The sequence below is a fragment of the Trachurus trachurus genome (genome assembly GCF_905171665.1).
Source record: "Trachurus trachurus genome assembly, chromosome: 11".
Classification (NCBI taxonomy): Eukaryota; Metazoa; Chordata; class Actinopteri; order Carangiformes; family Carangidae; genus Trachurus; species Trachurus trachurus.
Genome location: NC_139904.1, coordinates 6,104,806 through 6,120,459, shown reverse-complemented (window position 1 = coordinate 6,120,459; position 15,654 = coordinate 6,104,806). Strand labels below are relative to the sequence as shown.

At 42.1% G+C, this 15,654-nt stretch overlaps 1 protein-coding gene across 1 annotated transcript in view; it reads right to left on the bottom strand.

The window, feature by feature from the left end:
- The window catches only part of grin2da (glutamate receptor, ionotropic, N-methyl D-aspartate 2D, a), a gene marked incomplete at both ends in the record, with an annotated part of 160,155 nt that overhangs the window by 85,312 nt on the left and 59,189 nt on the right, over positions 1-15,654 (bottom strand). Inside the window, one exon of the mRNA XM_083982355.1 lies at positions 3,758-3,872. Coding sequence (XP_083838481.1) covers positions 3,758-3,872 — 115 coding nt within the window. The remainder of the gene's footprint in view (positions 1-3,757; positions 3,873-15,654) is intronic.

Below are 15,654 nucleotides of genomic sequence, written 5' to 3'. Positions count from 1 at the left end.
CGGTGTTTCTGAGTGGGGAGTGGGGCGAACCGGTCCCTGTGCTGGTGCTAACCTGCCGAAGCTAACGTTAGCTAGCTACCGTAACTGGCTAGCGGTGTGTAATAGAACGCAGTAACTACAGGTGGAGTGCAGGCGAAAAGAGGCAGAGTGCAGTAACTGCGCAGTTACTGCGGTTTGGCTCAGTTTTGAGCGTGATTTTGTACAGGGAAACAGATACAGAGTGCAGTAACTGTAGTTACTGCGGTTTGGCTTAGTTTCAAGAGTGATTTTGTAGTTACTGCAATTTTTCATACCTCATATCTCCAAAACTGAGCAATATTGACCGCTGAAAATTTTACACAAGATAAAACATTTATTGACAAGTTAAATTTCACAAAAAAATCAATTTCGAATTTTCGGTAGTTACTGCGGTCTGGCTTAGCAGGGCAGAGTGGTTCCCAAGCTTTTTTGGCTTGTGACCCCATTGTGACATCACAAATTTCTGGCGACCCACGCCGTCAATCAAACATTTTTTTATGCTGCATTTTACAATACAATACAATAAACTTTTATTGTCCACCATGTTGGAAAATTGTCTTTGCCAATTGCCATTGCCATTTTATTTGAACTCGATTCATATTCGAGAAAGTGAAAGTATAGAATACAGTTGTTTAAGATTGTGTGTGATGTTTTTAATCATAATTTTTTAAAGAATAATAATGTTTTTTTGTTTTTTTTAGCAATTACTAGACATTTCAGGCGACCCCATGAGGGGTCCCGACCCCAAGGTTGAAAAACACTGATTGATCGTAAGGCTGCAAAAGTGGTTTTACAGTGAGCTAAAATAGAACTTGTATATTTTATTTTTTAGACAAATTTGCTTTAAATCTGAATTTATAGTTGATGAAACTATAATGTAACCATATGAAGTCGTGTAATATTAGCTCTGTCAACCTGATTAAACAAATTCTAACCGCTAATTTACACATAGGCTACTCTGTTTATGATTTGTGTGCACAGTGGTTTTGCTGTGTATAAAGTGAGATCAATAGATGTGTTGTATTGAAAAATGTTGCAGTCTGATCATAAAATGTTCTAATTTGTGTTTTTACAATCAGGAGTTTGTCCATTGTGTGGTATTGTGACATTAACAGGAGGCTCAGTTTGTGTGACTTCCTGTTTGGAGCGATCGGGCTCCACTCAGAATAGACCTGGTGTGTATTTCTAGTGGAGCAAAGTGGTGTTTTCCAACCAAAACAATGAGCTGAAAGACACTAAACCACTCTGTGAGTTTGTCCTAAGTATTTAAAGAACAAACAAACTTGCAGATTTCAGTCTTTAAGCCCATCGTATGTACAAAAGATGAACCCTAGCATCTCCAAATTCCTTGATGAGTGTCTGAACCAGATCGTATGAACAGTTAAGCTGCTGCAGGTCACTGTGAAATCCTGAGGGACGTTTCCCGTTCGATACCCGACACGGCTACCCTGACGATTCCCTCCTAAATTCATCTTAACAGCAGATACAAAAGAGCAGCATCGGAAGTAAACCCTTATCTGTCAGTTTTCTCTTCCTCTATCTTCCCCTGATCCCTGGAGGAGAAGCAGACGGAGTAACCTATCTCCTCCGGCTCTATCTCAGTCTCCATTCAGTGAGAACTCGGTGCAGGAAAGGTGAGATGCATCAGAAAAGGGCAGAAAACACCATCACGACTCCCACAGATGAGCGATACTTCAGTTTGCTGTAGCTCTGTGCTCTTCTCTGAGGTTCTGCCAGGAAAAAAAAAAAACTAACTGGAGGCTGGATGTGTGACAAAGTGAGGTAGAGAAAAAACTTAAAAACATGAATAAAACAGCTGAAACTGGCCAAAAATACATGCCCCTTGTTCGGCAATCAAATGATAAGTAGAAGTAGAAGGAGCTCTTTTATTTTTCATGAGGGCTGCTTATTTGTATCATCACTAAACTTGAATATTTGGCCTAATCTGAATCTCGCTCTGAGGCTTGTTATCATCTGCAAAAACACAACTGGGGTCAGTTTCAGATCGCTGCATACGTGATGAACAACAACCTGCACCAACATCGCTCACTGAGCAAACCGCCGGCAGGAAGTCAGAGTTTTAAGGAAACAAGGAGGAAAGATTTACGCCACATTGTCATGTTAAAGGAGTAATTCACCAAAAAATGAAATTCAGTCATTATTGACTCACCCTCATGCTGATGAATACTCTGGAGTAGTTTTTTATTCCTCAAAGTGCATCTGGAGACCTGGGAGGCCGGTTCCTAGTCCAACGAAAACTTTATATGAGATTAATAGCGCCCGACACAAAAATGTCCATAAAACTACACAAAAACCATTTAATATTCCTCCACACTGCTCGTCCACTGCAATCCAAGTGTCCTGAAGGGAGATAGTCCAGAGTTTACTCGAAGCAACGTCATTTAGGACATTTTTACAGCCTAAACAGTCCTTGATTGAAATTTTGTTTTGGGTAAACTCTGGACTATCTCCCTTCAGGACACTTGGATTGCAGTGGACGAGCAGTGTGGAGGAATATTAAATGGTTTTTGTGTAGTTTTATGGACGTTTTTGTGTCGGGCGCTATTGACTCTCATATAAAGTTTTTGTTGGACTACGAACCGGCCTCCCGGGTCTCTAGATCCAAACTACTCTGGAGTATTCATATGAGTCAATAATGACTGAATTTCATTTTTTGGTGAACTATTCCTTTAATGTTTTTTCATCCTGAGTGTTGACAAGTGAATGAAGACGGCTTTAGAGGCCGGACGCTGAGAAGAAAAAAAAAAAGAAACTGGTGACAAAAGAATGAAAAAAAAGAAAAAAAGAAGTCAAGTGAAGTGACCGATTTGACATCAAAAGTTTCAGAGTTTGTTCCCTGCAGCGTCTTCACTTTCTTACTCATTCCTTCAAAACGCGGCTGAGCTTTTACCTCAACAGGAGCTCAGCCTCTCCAGCGTCGGTGTCCGTCTTGGCCGCGTGGTGCTGAGTGTGTTTCAGTCTGGTAACACAGGTGTGAGAGCTGCTGCTTAGAGAGCTGTCTGGGATAAAGTGAGTTTACTTATTCCTTAAATCCCACTTAATGCGCTCTAATCTGAATCCTTTATTCAACCCTCTCATCCACGGCCAGGCACCTCCAGGATGAAGTTCAGCTCCGACAGGAAGGTGAAGCTCTGCTGGTGAAGTTTTTCTCTTTTTTTTTTCATAAGTAGATTTTTTTTCTTCTTCTTCTTCTTCTTCTTCTTCTTCTTTCATTTTCGGTTATCGCCCCTAAAATGAGGGAAGCCTTGAGTCTGCATTCAGCGGTAAAGGTATTGAGTCGTTAAAGGTCAGGAGCAAATGGAACGCAGCAGGAGAGAGCAAAAAGGTTTACTTGTTTTTCTCGGGTCGAACGAAGCCTCGCGGAATTGAAAGTGCCCTCAGAAGGCCGACCTTGGATTTGGTGCTATTACTGTACAAGTGTTGCTGCACACGGGATGTGTGACTGTGGGTTAGCGCCGCCTAACAGGGCTGACAGACCCACAAAGAGTGGAGGCAGACGTGTGGGAGGAGGAGGAGGAGATCTAATGAGATTTTGTGGGATAGACTGAGAGGAAGGAGGAAGGGAGGGGGGAAGACAGAGGCAGCCAGAGGGAGACAGACAGTGAAGCAGCAGAAAGGTTAAACTGAGCACTGATGAGTTAGCATGTTTGATGGGGTGTGAAATTGTGGTTAGCTGACACGCTATAATAATTAGCACCGACTCGCGCAGCACACTGACCTCCTCCCAGCCCCTCCCGTTGGTGTAGGAGATGACGTCCAGCAGCGGGTTGGACAGGTAGCCGTCGCTGTTGAAGGAGTAGTCCCGCCCACCGATGGAGATGTTGGTGAAATACCTGAGAGAGGAGAGAGGAGCAGACAGGAGGAGTCAGAGACCAGTCAGGAGGAGGTGAAGCAGCTGCACTGATGGTTGTGCAGATCATATAAAGCAGAAGTAAGCGATCCGGTCGTTTTGGCTAATGCTGCGTTCCAGGCAGGCTTTTGAAATCGTAAGTTACGGCTTCAAGTCACGACTTACGACTTCGTAGCGTTCCAGGCAACCCACACGTGTTTTTCCGACCTGTTTTACCTGTGAAAGTCACTATAACGGCCACTCGTGTTTTTTCGACCCGTGAACTCGTGCCAGATCGAACTGGTACGACTTCACAGGTCAGAAAAACACGAGTTACGGGCTGCCTTGAACGCACCAAAACTTGTAGGATACAAGAAAAGTTTTCTCCTCGGCTCAGAGCAGAGCAGAGGGACTGACAGACCCGTGTTTCGGTCCAAACACTCTATGTAAGTGATTGCTGTCGGAAGATATAACTATTTAAGACTTATATTAACACAAAAATATCGCTTACTTCTGCTTTAATCATTAACTCAAACAGGTGGAGGGGATTTTCAGTCGAGGACTCGGAGCAGGAAACTTTACTGCTGCTCTGGATCTGCTTTGAATAAAAAAATCAATGTAGTGTAATGCATCTATAATGAATACCTCTATCCACCTTTTTCCGAACGTCATCTATGGTCAAAACTGGAAGCCGGTTTTGCATTTCCGGTGGAATTGTACATTGACTTTTCCATGGTTTTCAGTCGTTGTCAGTTGGGTTGCCATCCAAGTCGTATCGAATTTAAAAGCGGATTTTGTGAAAATGCGCAAAAAGCATTTCCATTCATTATTGTTTTGCGATTATTGGGAGAGGAGGAGTGGTGCGCCGTGAGATTACGTCATAAGAGAGCGTGAATGTATCCAACAGTTGACACTCAACTGACAGCTGACACTCAGCTGACACTCAACATCATGGACAATTTACGTACTTTCCGGACTATAGACGCACCTGTATAAGCCGCACCAGCTAAATCTTAAAAGAAAATACACTATAGGCCGCACTTGAATATAAGCCGCAGGTTTTCATGTTGTAACATGAGATATTTACACAGAAAAACAGTCGGGAACTGTGCAAGTCCGCTTGCTTTTCCGCTGTTTTGGTTACGCTCCTCTCGCCCATGTGCATCTGTTTACATACGAAGCCGGTGAAAAATCAATAAATGGAGCGGTGGATAATGTTACATAACGATGTTACGGCGTGTGTTTGTGTAGTCTTAACCGTCATAAACAAAAGATTATGGGTCGCAGGGTGCAGAGCAGGCCCGGCTCTAGCCATTTTGGTGCCCTAGGCGAGATTACTCCCAGGCGTCCCCCCCCCACTGCAGAGAGGAGAGCTGGGACACCGCGCTGTTCTCCATTTGTTTGAACGTCGCTGGGTGAAGTCCAGCAGCACTTCACCCACAAACTCTGCCTCAATTCGCATAATCTGTTTCCATCACAAAAACTCGCATTTCCTTTAATCGATACGCTGACAAATCCACCCCCTCCAAGCGTATAAACTTTTATGCGCATTTACTGCCTTTTTTCGAATTTCTGGCGTTTCCATTCAAGTAATTATTCGCAATTTTTGAAAATGCGAATAAAAAAAGGTGGATGGAAACGCAACTATAGTTGTGGTAAATGCATGGATCTATTAACGCTGGCTTTTAACACGGATATCAATTTGATTGTCAATGTGATATCCATTGTTAAAAGCTGGCGTGATGATCCATGCGTTTTACAGATTTTCATTGAAAAAAAAAAAAAATCCATGCATTTACCGCGACTACCGAAACCATGGAAACGTAAACATAAAATTCCACAGGAAGAGCAAATATTCGATATGATACAAATAATAAAATATATGTGCTTATGATAAAGGAGAAAGCGAAACAGAAGGGGGAAAAAGCAAAAGTTAAAATAAGTGTATATGATAGACAAATTGTGTTCATTGCTGTTTGTTTTGTTTGTTCTCTTTTTGTTATTATAGGTTTCCTCATCTTTAATTCTCTGGAATTGTGTGTGGTATTGGTGTTAATGCTTGGTATCTAAGCTAATGTAATTATAACTACAGTATAGAAAGGGGCAGGTATCATAAGCTTTTCTTCTTCCTGCTCCTTTCCATTACTGTATTATATGTAGATAAAGAAAAGAAAAGAGAAAAGTTAACATATGTAATCATGTAATGTCTGCATGTGCTCCATGAATGGAATAAATATGAAAAGAAAAATGAATGAAGTGGCTGTGGAGTCCATTTATTTTTAAATTATGAGAGGTCTTTTGTTGTAAAAACATTTTCTATGACCAGAACAGAAAAAAAATCTGAAATATTTTCAAATGAATGAAATGAACTCACAGAGAAACAGTACAGTTTCAGTCCAGACAACAACAAGCCATCCAGCCTGTGTCTGAGTTATTTTACTTATTCCATTATTTTTCTGAAAGGACCCAGAGGACGACTTCTCTGTTGAAAATCAATATCAGGGTGGTTAATGGTTATAATAGGTGGCTGCCGTGGTTACAGTCATAATGACGTGGTTAAAGTTACATAACAATTGTACTTGTGGTTAAAAGAAAACAACTCTTGACAGTTTTGAAATGGGAATCGAACAGCGGTCGACCTCCAGTGTCGTCATTACATAGAGAACGTCACCTGACCTCCTCCTCTTGGCTCCTGGTGGTGATACAGGTGAGTGAGACGTTAAACTGATGGACAGTGATGTGGTCAAACGCCTCCATGAGCCGGGGCACTCAGAGTTCACTCCTCTGTAGAGTCACGCCGTGAGGAAAAAACCCAGGTGGGTTCAAACATTCAGTTTACTTACACTCATTCATGCCCAGACCAGTGAAGGCATCGTAACCACATCAGTGTCACCAGCGTCTCTAGGAAACATGAACTGTTCACACACACTAACAACCTGTGGGGAGAAAAGTCGCCATGTAACACCAGAGTCTGCTTCGTCACTTTCTTATTTCTTCCAGAGCTCAACGATGTGGATTAACACCACACCTGATTTGCAATTGACATTAATTTCCGCCCTTTAAAAGGTATAATGTGCAAGAATTCCCCCCCTCTAGCGGTGTGGTTGCATATCAGAACGTATTCTTGATGTTGCATTCACGTGAAATCGGGCAGACGTCAGACAGACAACATACGCTGCATGTAACAGGATAAACAAGTGTCTATGTAAACAAGTGGTCCGCCAGCACGAGGCAAAACAATACAGGCGTGACAATATGTTGTCATGGTGATGTCGTATTGTTTACCTGACCCACGTTTTACCGTCTTTCTCTCATCAAGTAAAATGACATCCGCCTGAATGCAACATCAGTGCCTCCATCCTTTCTCACACTACACAGTGGTGACAGTTTTAACAGGCCGAGCCGACAGCTCCGGTGAGTTTCCGTGGTTACCTACAGTCACGCTGCCACTCAACATAGAAAATGGCGATGCAACATGGCAGCCTCGGTTTGGTGCATCGCCCACTTATGTATTTGTAACGACTTGTAACAACTCATTCTAAGGTACGAGAAAGCTTTCATTTGTATGCGGGTGTGATTCCACTTAAATACATATTTAAATACATAGCCTATTTATGAAAGCAATATTTGATTTTTGCTAATAAAAAGCCAAATAAGTTACATACTGGGGCTTTAAAAACACATTTTCACTTCTAAATATGGCTCCATATCTTTGGAGACGTGAAACACCACCTCATCCAAAATGCTTCCATGTAGACTTCTTCTTCTTTAGCTGCTGCCTCTGTTTGAGATGCTGAGTGAATGAGTTGTTGTTGCTGTTTTCAGTCTCCACAGACTTAACGGTGGCGGTGGTTCGGCTCCAGATCGAACGCTAAAAACCTAATGAACCGACTCCAGACGACTGAGGAGACTCTAAATAGCTCAATGTGACGTTTCACCTGTGTCTGAACAGTTCGCTCATCTTATAAATTACATAAGCTCAAGGGACCTGCTGCAGCTCTGTGCCATGTTAACCAAAGTTTAAAGGGGACATATTATGGAAATACCATATATTTAAAGCATATTAACGCCTATGAATGTGTATTAAATAAATGAAAAGATTGGTTAAAAATCTTTTTGGTGGCCAAACTGCATAAAAATGGTAGACTAGAAAGAGTGAAGCATTTAAAAGGGAAATATTATGGAAATATCACTTTTGAATGCTCTTTAACATGTATCTGGGTGTTTTTCTTGCTTTCCGGGCTCCAGAATCTGAGAATTCACAAAAAAAATAGTAATTTTCAGGCTCCCTAAGTTGAAATCCGTGTGGTTTTACGAGCTGTTCCCTGAGTTGTCATCCATTGATATCATTAGTTTTCAAATTGGCATAATACTACCCTTACCTGTGAGTACAGGTAACGGTAGTAGAAGAGTGGTCTCTGGTGCAACTTCACCAATCCACAAGGTGCATGGAGAGTGAAAACACAGTGGAAAATGTTCAAAGGAGCTCCAGCAACACTTGTAATGTTCTGAACAGGGCTGTACTGAGAGGATTGAAAGAGCTGTGATGTTTGATCATTGGGATATTTTGAAAAGGGACATAATATGTCTCCTTTAACAGACTTTTTTACGGTTATATTTCCCAACAGACACAAAGTAAATGATCATCCTTGTCAGGGATTGAACCAGCGATCTCCTGCACAAGGGCCAGAGCCGATAAAAAACATGCTCAGTAACCACTCATCTACCAGAACACAGAAGTATTCCCAAGAGAAATAAGACTTTCATATAGATTGGTCCTTATCTCCTCTGTTTCCAGGATGGTGAAGGTCTAAGAAAAGCACAAAGTATCTGACTGACTGAGGGATTTTGGAGTTTTGTAGACTTTCATTTTGGGGGGGGGGGACACCGGCACTAACTCCTTCAGGAAATTGAATTAATGATGTTCAATCAGCGCGTTAACAAACAGAAAATCAAGTCAGGTAATCAAAGCTAAGGAGGCGGAGGCGACGCCTTCGCTGCAGGAGCCAAACATCAGGGATCCTGCACCACAGACCAAACACATCTGTGTCGGAAAACCACCCGGAGGCCACGATGTTAGAGACAAATCCACTAAAACGTCTTCAGCTGAATCTGTGTGTCAGACGACAGCAGGAGGTTTGAAGAGGAGAAGAAAAAAAGAAGAAGCTGAAAGAGAGTAAACACTGGAGGACAAATACTTGAGAATACTTTTAAAAGCAGCAAAGACAAAAGCAGCGACGGGGCAGAAGAGGGAGAAGGAGAGCAGAGTTTTACCTTTGATGTGTTTTAATGAAACATCTACCTTAAAAGCATCTGAAGGAAAAACACACACACACACACACACACACATCAAAGCATCCTGATGAAACCATCCCACACACTAACACAGGCGACCTCGCTGAGAGAAAATCTCAACAACATCTCAAATAACACTTAATCAACTGCAATCAGCTTCAAAACAGAAAATATGCACGGCAGCACCCACTTCAAACACACAGATACTCTGTCGTAGCTGCGCAGCCCAGAGACACATTATATATTCTTCAAGTGCTCAGATATCAGATTTTCATATCAAAAAAAAAAAGAAAAGATAAAGAAAAAAGATGGGAGTCCTGGTGAAACTGTGTGTTGCTGATATGTTCAACATCAGAGAGATTAGCAGAGCTTTATATGATCTCTGAAAACCAAGGAGCTCTTTTCCCTGGAAATAAAACTTTTTAAAAAATGACGAAGACGAGGAATGGTTTAACCACGAGAGAAAGAACGAGAGGAGGAGGTTTCAACAAAACCTGGAAGACTTTTCCATCTGTGGTCAACGGATACGAAGCCTCGTGTTGGCGTCACTGTGAAACTTTTCCTCTTTTAAACCAGAACTTTTTTTTTCTCCACAGTTTAAAGACAAGAGGACACTTTGCTGTAAGATCCACTTCACTGTCCTGTCACATGTGAAAGCCGTGTGATCGCAGGTTTGTGTCAAGAGCAACGCGTCCTTCAGAGGTTGTTGTTTTTTTTTTTCAACAACTCTCTCATAAGACCTGTAGCAGAAAGGCCAACTAGACCTTGGTTGTCATGGTTTCGATTGTGGTGACAGCCTGGTGACGTCAGGGTTACATGACTAACAGCGAGGTAAAGTAGATTACACATGACTTGGTGAGAGTTATTAGACACATCACTGCTTCCTGTATCAGAAAAACAGTTCAACATCAGTTTGTATTGATCTGAATGAAAACTCACCATTAAACATCAGCTCCTGACTCATTTGTTTTACTTTTCTTGTTGGATTTTCCTGTTCAAACTTCACCTTGATGCCGTTTCTAATGAGGGAACTCCAACAATGATTTCTCAAGAGTGAAGAAAGGTTGACTGGATGAATGTTGTCACGGTTACAATGGTAACAACGCGCTCGACTTTCAAAGTCGTCCTGGAACACACCAGATAAACAGCTGCTTTCACACGGGAATCAAACTTCTCGACTCTTCTTGACCCGTCCATTCGTCTCCTTTTACTTACTTTTGTCATCTGACTTTTTCCTTTGCTCCTGTCATAATCACTGCAGCCAATAGATAAAATAAAAAATAATAACCTTTTTTATATATCACCTTTCAAGGTGCTTGTGCAGACAAAAGTAATTTAAGATATATTCAAACAAGAGAGAACAGTGACAACAAACGACACAAAGAAGTAAATATCGCAACACAATGCTCGTGCTTTTAGTGTGTGATATTTGCCTGGTCTTGGAGTTGCCGGATGTACATGTGCAATGTATGCTTTTCCTTTTCCTGTGTGCTTTGCTTTTGTTTTATATTTGCTCTATGTTTTTGTCTCTATCACCTCTATTTTGATTTTGTCCTTTCATGTTTGTCTTATCTCTATTTTGCTTCTGTCTGTATCACTGCTGCTTGTTGAGATGCTAAGGATCCCCCTTGAAAACCAGGTGACCCACCTCAAGGGGCTTTCCCTTCAATAAATAAAGTTGATATATTTAAAATCAAAAAATTACAGTACAAAGACTCAACAAGAGAAAATTAAAAGAGATTTTAAATTTGTTCATGAGTTAACTAATCAGGGGACATTGATGGTTAAACCTCTCCTAACTTAAAAACCTCCCTATGGGTCAAATGAAGCTGCTGCACAGACGTGGTTTTTACTGAACCGTCTGGATGTTCTCTGCAGCGCCAACGTCCATGTGAAGCATCACACTTATTACATGCAACTCTGACCTGCTGCATTGCATCGACTCACATCTCTGGCGTCACATTTGCACGGACACCATAGAGTTGTGTGCAGTTAAAACGAGCGACCGGACCAGAGCTGTGCAACATTAAAACCTAACGACTCAATATATACCTCCAGTCATGTGTCGACTTTACGTTATTATGGATCCAACGCAGCGTGGAGCAGAAATAATGGAGAGCAGATTACAGAGGCAGCACATTATACAGATATTATATTATATTCTGCTTTCTAATAATAAGAGAAGGAGCTGATCCCTGCTACTGTACAGGAAATATGCTGATTACGGATATTTCCATTTCTGGAGTTAAGCAGCAGATTTTCTTCACAGGGAAATATTTGGGCCAAAGATTGTCTTTACTCAACTAGTTGATTCACTTTGACTCCACTTTACCTGTCGGGTTTTTGTCAATGTAAAAGAAATGATGAGTTCACCAACTGGCTCAGAGAAAAGTGAGTGTGTCCTCCACAACGTGAGGCAGAGATCTCAGCGCTGTGTTTTGATATGTGATGGATTCAGGGAGGAGAAAGAACATGAATGGCTCCGGCTGCTTGTCATTCTGAACAAACGCTATACGACCCGGCGGAAACACTGGGGGTGAATGGATCGTGAAATTGCGCCGTGTGCACTCTGGGAAACTCATGCAAATAAGAGCACCGACGGGGGAAAGTTAACATTCATAGAGCGTTTGGCAGGTTCCATTGATAAACAGCACAGTGACCGTTACAGCAGGAGTTATATGGTGAATATCAACAGGGCCGGCGGAAAGTGAAATAAAAACACAGCTGCAGATTGTGGTATATTATCCTCAATTTAGGTTAATTCAGGTCAATTGAAATCTGAAGGACGATAGGAACTTCATTTGTGACGATTGACAGTTTATATTCAAATAGAATAAATATAAATGAATGCAGATGTTATAAGAGAAAAGACGCATATACGTATATTTACAGCATATACGTATTTATAGATGTTGGATTAGGTGTTTAGTAGTCGAATAGATGAGACAATGAGGGACTCTTGTGAAATGTGTTTCTTGTTATTCACTCTTTTCCTGTGAGGCACTATTTTTGAGGGTACTTTATGTATGTTTGTGTTAGCCTTGTCAAGTGGTTGAATGCAGGATTGTAAATTCTATAGGAGTTTTGAAATTAGAAAGCATACAGTATATAAGGTTATGGCTTTGAGCCAAGGAGAGAGATCTCACATTGGCACCAGAGATGCTCCAAGATTCAACATTTTTGTGACATGGTTCTTTTTTGTAATAAACTCTTTTTTGACTACAAGAAAAGACGTGTCAGCGGTGATCACTTCTTCTCATCAACACATCAATATACCACACAAATACAAACACACATCTGTGTAATCTCTGAGGCCACTTTGACAAATAAAAGGTGCTCGTGTCTCAGCTCTGGGATCCGTGCACCGCCCGCTCCGAGACTGGAAAGTGTTCAGGAGGAGGCGGCGAATCTGCTGCTGCATCCACACCTGCCTGATGCTGTGATGACTGCGAGGACTCGAGTGTTTATTCCACCTGAATTTTTTACCCCAGAGAGAAAATAACCTGCCTGCAGTTTCAGAGAGGCTCCAGTCCAACTCCTCTGAGTGCTTCACCTCCTCTGGCTTTTATTCTCCACCGTCCCTCTCTGCCTCTGCTGCCTCCCTCTCTACCCTTCAATCTCAAACTCTCTTCATCCCCACCTCCTCCTCCTCCTCCTCCTCCTCCTCCTCCTCCTCCGTGGTGGGTACGGTACAGTGCAGAGGAGAAGAGGTGACAGCAACAAGAAAGTGGAAAGAAAACAACAGGCGGGTGAAGAGGTGGTGAGAGCAGAAGGAGCAAGAGAAGAGAGACAGCAAGGAAAAAAGATAAAAAAGACAAAAGAGATAGAGAGAGGAGAGAGGGAGAGGTGGAGGCGGGGGGGGAGAGAAAGACTGTGCCATCCAGAGAACGAGAGGCCGAGTGTGTCACACCGCACAGAAACAAGAGGAGCATCAAGCTGCTGCACTGGAACAGGAAGAAGCCGACGACGAAGCAGCTGATGAAACCAGGATCATCTCAGTCCTGCTGAACGTTGGTGCTGCAGCCGTGAGCACGATGCTCAGTGTAGGTGTGTTGACGTTGTGTCACAGAGGCTTAAGATAAAGATCGTGGGGTTTTGTCTTCTACTGCAGGTAATGGTGGTTACAGCAGGTGGATCAATATAACATATCCCAAGATCCATTGCACCCGGGAATGAACGCAAATACCAATCTAAGTCTTTGTGACTAAGACTTAGATTGGTTCAAGATGAGTTGATTTCCAGATCTTAACGTAGTTTAAAGGGGAACTATGTAAGTCTGGTCTCTTCTCCTCTGTGTTGCTAACCCTCCTCTCGGCCATGTGCATTTGTTTTTAACGAAGCCGGTGAGAAATCAATCAATGAAGCGGTGGATAACGTTATATATCATATACGATGTTACGATGTGTATATTTGTGTAGATTAATCTGTCATAAACAAGAGATCACGCGTTACAGGGCGTTTGTGTTGCGGTGAGCTGGGACACCGGGTCGGAGGCTCTGACATTTAACCATCACTATTACTCTGTGCTGTTTAATTAGTATAATTATAATAATAATAATAATAATAATAAATAGTTAAATTACAATCAAGTGGAAGTGGTTAAATTGGGAGAAGGCCTACAGTACTACATCTTATCTATATAACATCAAGTATGAATCGTCATGTGATTGTTTTTTAGCTCCCAGCATCTCAGTTTTATTTTAAACCTGTAATCTTGAGATCTTTTGTTTTATTTCTCAGGGGAGCTTTTTAGAGTTTCTTGCTCGAGTGAGAAGCCTTTTCAATCACATTTAAACCCATTTACAGCTCGAATATTCTTTCGCTGTCACTTTCACTCTGTTTTATCTGGTTTATCTGACAGGAGGGTGCAGGTGGTTGTTTAAATATTCCCTAATTCATTATGATAATTTCGATTTGAATCATCAAATTACCTGGATCATTTTCTCTGCCTTACGCGCGGCAGCGAGAAGCCGTCTGGTCTGATTACATAATTCATCAGGAATATCAGGGATTCTGTGTGATGCTCATCCCACAGTCGACGGTGTGAAATAAAAAGCGGCGGAAAAACACGAGGAGTTTTTAAGTCTTATTCATGAGTTTTCATTTTGTTTCACTTGATTCATTCAGTCTTACATCATGTAAAACCAGTTTTTCCTCTCACAGAGCGAGGAGGAGTAATTTGTTTTGCCACAACCAATCATCAGCGAGCGGCGGATCTGCTCCGCTGACATCACTTCCAGTCGACGCCGATGCTGAGACTCAGCGTTTTTTTCCAGGATGATCAAAGAAATAAATATGTCAGTGTTATTTCTGGGAGTTGAAACTATTTTTTTATTTATTTTCTGGCTCACACACACAAAGAGACGATGACATTCATATTTTTAGCTCTGATTGGCTGGTTGTTATTCCCTGTGGGAGAAGCAGACCTGAAACACAGAGGTGGGGCTGCAGCTATTAAAAGGCATCACTGAAAACTGGTGTTAAAGGAATAGTTCACCAAAAAATGATATTCAGTCATTAGTGACTCACCCTCATGCTGATGAATACTCTGGAGTAGATTTTTATTCCTCAAAGTGCATCTGGAGACCCGGGAGGCCGGTTCGTAGTCCAACGAAAACTTTATATGAGAGTAATAGGTCCTGATACAAAAACGTCCATAACACAAAAACCATTTAATATTCCTTCCATAGACTGTAAAAAATATGGACGTAGCATCCGTGACGTCACCCATTGGTTTTTGTGAGTCGTTTTTGTGACTCAAATATGGCGGCCTGAACAGCGCCATGTTGGATTGGCCGGCCGAGAACCCGCCCACTGGCCTCGAAGCAGCTGTCCACGGACCTGTCACTCAACGTTTCCGCGCCCTAATTGGCCAGAATTTTAAACCTAATAACAGTAAAACGGTAGGGGGGTAAAAAAAAAATTCACCCCCCTCAGAGTGTGTGCGGGGGTAGAAACTATCGGTTGAGACCAAAAAATGTGATGACACCGGGCTTTTAACATGTTTATTGAGGGTGTAAAATCGGCGATTTTAACATGGGGGTCTATGGAGAATGCTCCCTTCTGGTACCAGCCCCCAGAGGAAGCCGAGGGGATTGCAGTTTTTTGAACGCGGAAGTGAGCTTCACTTCTCAGACCGACAACTGCCCCCTTGATTCCTCCACACTGCACGTCCACTGCAATCCAAGTGTCCTGAAGGGAAATAATCCAGAGTTTACTGGAAACTACATCATTGAGGCAAGTCCGGTCACGTCCGCGTGCGTCGCCTAAACGCGAGAGCGCGCCCTAAATGACATCGTTTCAAGTAAACTCTGGACTATATCCCTTCAGGACACTTGGATTGCAGTGTGGAGGAATATTAAATGGTTTTTGTGTAGTTTTATGGACGTTTTTGTGTCGGGCGCTATTACTCCCATATAAAGTTTTGGTTGGACTAGGAACCGGCCTCCCGGGTCTCCAGATGCACTTTGACGAATAAAAAAACTACTCTG